This window comes from Cariama cristata, unplaced genomic scaffold (assembly GCF_000690535.1).
Source record: "Cariama cristata isolate BGI_N322 unplaced genomic scaffold, ASM69053v1 scaffold15600, whole genome shotgun sequence".
Classification (NCBI taxonomy): Eukaryota; Metazoa; Chordata; class Aves; order Cariamiformes; family Cariamidae; genus Cariama; species Cariama cristata.
Window position 1 is genome coordinate 11360 of NW_009594277.1, and position 5117 is coordinate 16476.

General features: G+C 38.6%; 1 protein-coding gene across 1 annotated transcript in view; it reads right to left on the reverse strand.

Annotated features, from left to right (window-relative positions):
- Positions 1 to 4833, reverse strand: part of LOC104159577 (macrophage mannose receptor 1-like) — a gene marked incomplete at its 3' end in the record, with an annotated part of 15247 nt that extends 10414 nt beyond the window's left edge. Inside the window, exons 1-3 of the mRNA XM_009697522.1 lie at positions 4776 to 4833; positions 2724 to 3125; positions 1406 to 1579 (exon numbers count right to left, since the gene is read on the reverse strand). Coding sequence (XP_009695824.1) covers positions 1406 to 1579; positions 2724 to 3125; positions 4776 to 4833 — 634 coding nt within the window. The remainder of the gene's footprint in view (positions 1 to 1405; positions 1580 to 2723; positions 3126 to 4775) is intronic.
- Positions 4834 to 5117: the final 284 nt, after the last annotated feature.

Below are 5117 nucleotides of genomic sequence, written 5' to 3' on the forward strand. Positions count from 1 at the left end.
TGTCCCTGTCCATGGCAGGGGGGTTGGAACTAGATGATCTCTAAGGTCCCTTCCAACCAAACCATTCTAAGATTCTATGAAGTTAAGCCCTGTAAACTGACAGGTACAGATGGAAAATATTGCCTCCTATTCCATAAAGTTTCATAGTTGAGGAATTACTACGAAGGAAGTGATTGCATAGTAAAATATATTGCATGGAATACTGTGGCAGAAATCCTAGGTGAAATGCGTAAAAAGATATACAGCATCTCCTCCTTCTCTTTCTGGACAGCAGTTCTCACTGAGAGCTGTAAGAACCAGCTCTAGACCGGAATTTAACATCAAAACAATTCTTGGATAAATCTCCCCCTTGCAAAGAGCCTCTGGATGTGCCACTGCAATGGTGGTGAGCTGCATTGTGCTCCTCTTCTGATTACTTTTGAGTCTTTCACCTGTTGAAGATCTGTACATGCTCAATCAAGCACAATACAAAATTAAATCAGTTATTTGATTATTCCCAAAAGTCAGTATGAACTTGAATTAAAAATGAACTGAGAGCTGGGACTGGCTTTCAACAGCTTTGAAAATTATTCATTGACCTTACGTCACACACCTTTTGGGCTCAGTGTTCTAGGTATCTTTGTAGGGACCTGGAAAGCATATTGGACTATGGATTTGAACCACAGCAAGAGCACATTTTGAAATAACTGGGGTAAAGAGGCATTTTAATAATAAAAGACACAATATTGAATAGGAACAATGGGGAGGAATATGGGGGAAAGTTGAGAAGTGTCAGGAGGAGCCTTCAATGTCTTGAATGCAAAGCTCCCCTGTCAAGAACAAGGCCATAAGGGGAGATGGAGGGGGAAGTGACCACAGAAATGGAAGACAGTTTTCAGAAGCTGTAGAGGTGTGTCAGGGATGGGAGCCAGTTGCCAGAAGGGGTGGAAAGACTGCTTCTCAGGCAATATGAATAGGGCTTAATAGCATGGATAAAAGGATACATTTTTTTAAGTAAAAAAAAAATATTCACATGAGAATCATGCAGACTGAAACATTAACTTAATCATTAATCGTCCTGCAGCACTCATTTTTGTGCCCACATCCATCGCAATGGGGATCCTCAGAGGAGGGTTGTACAATGATGATAGCACATATCCTGGCTGGGAAACAGTGAGGAGTTCAAAATTATCATGCTGCTCAGGAACACCCTCACAATTAGTGGGAACTGCGTACTGTTTTACTTTTCTCCACATCTCTATGCAACATGTTCTTTCCTTGCGGAAAGACTGCAGGATGTGGCAGTGCATCATATACTAAAATACATTCTTCTAAACTATGTGTTAGTATAAAGATATTCATATTCTGCTAGTGCTGGTTTGCCAATACTACACTGAGGGGAACTGCATGGAAACAGGTAACCTACCTTCTGATGGGCAAAATCCATATCGCTGGTCTGCATCATAGTCTGCAGTGGTTGCACACCAGAGCCAACCATCTGACCGACCAGCGTCTGTGCACTTGGCGTACCACTGCTTATTGTACATGAAAGGGAATATACAGGGTGCCCCAAAAGCATTTCCTAGCAGTGTAAAGGTCTCTGAGAAGACAAAATGGTATAGTATGGAAAATAATAAATGAATGTAAACCACGAAAAATGTGAAGCCTATGCTAATGGCTGAATCCATTAGTGTTTTCCACGTTACCTTTCTCATAACCATAGAAATATTAATTTCAACACTTTTTCAGACTTAAGTTGCTGACATATGTAAAGTAATATTTCATGTATGAAGTCTACAACTAGATTTTTGTTCTGACCAAGATGCTTTTACAAACTTCATAAGGGTCCAGAGCTATACCCTAAGATACTACTATTTTAAAGAGTGTTAAGATTTATATAAAATGTACAAGATTAGGAACTAATGTTTAGAAGTGCTACTTCCTGGAAAAAGTAAACATTAGGTTAGATAATCCGTCTCTGGTTTTATTCCAGTGACCATTTAAATATCTCACATACAGCAGAGCAGCTCCCATATGCAAGGATCAGAGTTTAATACTTCAAATATCCTGTGAGGTGGCTTTTCAGAGCATTCATCCTGGATGTGGGAAAGCTATTCAGAACAATCAAACTTCAGCTAATCGCAAAGGGTAATTGCACTGGTAGTTATAATTATTGCATGAGCATCTTCATCTGCTGAGTCGCAAAAGCCACACTTCTTCCACCTACACTGGTACTTCCAGCCCTTTCTCAGCTCATCCATATTGTGCTTCTTTCTTGAGGATGTAATTTCATTTCCATGTTACTGTATAAGAAACTTATCAGTGTTCATATTCCCTTTTAACAATGTAGTGACACAGTATGGCAAGCAATAGTGACTTTAGAGAATACTTATATATAGTATAAGAGTAAGTATGTATATATGTATATACTAATATATAAAATATATTTAGAGAATGTATAGAGTATATGTAATACTTATAATACTTGTAATACTAATATACTATAATACATATACTAAAATAGAGTGTGTATTATATAACCTATAAACATATATATTTATAATAAAATACATACTTGGCCATAAATATGACATTAAATTCAAGACTAACTCCCTCAGTACACTGATTTTTTAAAACTCTGATGGTTACTGAAGGAATCAGAATAGTCAGAGCCAAAGATCAAAAAACACTCTAACACTCACAAAGAAATTAGTGCAAAGGATGAAAGAATCAATTTTCTGTACCTTCATATCCCTGGGAACATAAAACATCCGTGTCCCCGTAGATCTTCCACTTATTCTTTGCACTCAGCCCCCGCTTTAACAAAACATTATCATGTTCTTCATTGCCAGGGCTGAAAAACAAATCTTCTCCTTGGATTGCAAGGAGGCTTTCATTTCTGCATTCCCACCACTGGAGCTCACTTGTTCGATTACAAGGATACAGGGTGATCACAGCCTGATCCTCCTTTGACTGCACCCCCAGGCATAGGTTCAGTCTCACACTCATAAGCTGATGATCAGTGATCCACCTGAATTTTTGTGATTCATTGTCTTGATGGCAAGTGGCAGTTCTAACTGACTGCATGACAGATGCCTGAAGGCAGAGCTTGTTGACTTTATTATATATTAAAAATGTTTCAATGTCTGCAAAACAAAACAATACATAGTAAATAGTTAATATAGAGTGTATGTATAGTGGATATGTAACACGATTCTGCTTCCCATCCACATGAACAAAGAGTCATTGCATTCATATCAGATAAAAACATGATGTTTTTGAACAGAGTCCAGTGCAACATCAATTTTACTGATTAAAAAGCAGTAAGGTAGACAATAGGGTATGTATTTCATTATTACCTCACCATACTGTGGATTGATGGCAGTCAGCAGCGTCAGCAGAGCTGGGCACAGCTTCTTGGATTGTTGGGGATACTCTGGGCTCGTTGGCCTTGCTGACTTACAAGACCTGCAGTATCTACTATGAGCCACTGCAATGTAAAAGTACGAATGACATTGGGAAACCATTGCCATCTGAGAAAGTGGCAAGGACTGGGCAGTAGTGTATCTGACCACCACTTGGCAATGTGGAAAGGCTGGCGGAAGTTAGAAGGTCCACCTATACCAGAAGCTGGGTCCCTAGCTCTCCAGATAGTTTCTTTGATCATGGCTACAGAGTTGGCTCCAATGTAAAGTAGAAGTAGCTGAGCTAATTTCAGTCCTACCATGAGTTTGCCAGTAGCAGTAGTGAATCATGCCTCTGAATTTGCTTTGCTGTTTTGTGGTGTACTTTGTGACCCACCTGGTTGTATTTCCCTCCAAAGTGTGTGGTATTCATAACCAATGTGGTCCCTGATACATCTCTGGATCACTAGGTGTCATATTTAATTAAAATGTATTTTAAAAGCTAAATAAATTTCTTTTAAAAGACTGCAAAAAGTTGAAATCCATTTAGTTGATAATATACAGTACACTGAAAACAGTTATTCTGGCCTTCAGTGATACCATGGGCAATTGAAAAAAACCACCACAGATTCTGAGGCAATCTGTAGCAGTTTTACTCAGGAGTTACAAAACTAAAAAAGTTACTAAACATTCAGGTCTCCAGAAGCCATCTGTTTAATATCTACAATAGAAGCACAGCTAAAAGGATGGCAGTAATGTTGTCACTGCAATAACTTTCCTAAACTTATTCCAACTTTATTTCACAAAAATTTACTTCATCCACTTTATCAATGCCAGTGAATTCAGTGAGCCTGTTCAAAACAGTGAATAAAAATAATCCTCTTTATAAGCACTAAGTCTTTCTGGATTGCACAGCCATTGTCTGTGAACATCTTAATGTCCTACAAATTCTGCATTTCACCACTCCTGAAGTTTTTCCTGCCTGATTTTGCTAACCATTACCTAGACACCAACAGCTCAAAAATCAGAACACAGAACTAAAGAATAAAAGGAGAAAAAAAAGAAAAAATAAAAAAGAAAAAAAAATACATTTAAACATATCTCATGATTTTCTTAGGTCTGATCTTCTGGGGTTATTGAAATGATAGTGCCACTATATATTAATAAAGCCATTAAGAATTCAATCTTTGCTTCCTTCTCTATCAGTTTCTTTTTTCTGTTAGATCCTGCCCTTACCTCTTGCCTGCCATTGAGAGGCTTGCCATCTATATGTCCCAAACTAATGATGTACATAGAGGCATTGCCACAGAACCACAAATCACCCAGAAATGCCAGAGGACGTGGGAGCACTTTCACAGACACGTTTACAGGAGGCAAGTGGGAGACACTTACCTGCCAGCTGCAAAGCACTGTGAACAAGAGAAAGAACAAGCAAGAACCCGGAGAACATAATTGTAAGCACTGTTTTCTTTTCTTCCCTTCACCAAAAGCTGGATGATGAGAGTTGCTGGCAATAAAGTCCTGATGAAGTGAGGACAATGACCAGTCCTCCTCAGTTTCAAAGGCTGGATGGTTGGATAGAAAGCTTTGAGTGCTAAATAAGGAAATATTCTGTCACATGCTGCATTTCAAAAAAAACAAGACTACACCGCAAAATTTTTCCTTCACAAAAGAATTACTTCTCACTGAGAGCTAATCGTGCTGCCTTGAGAAAGCAGGTGATACACAAAAGGT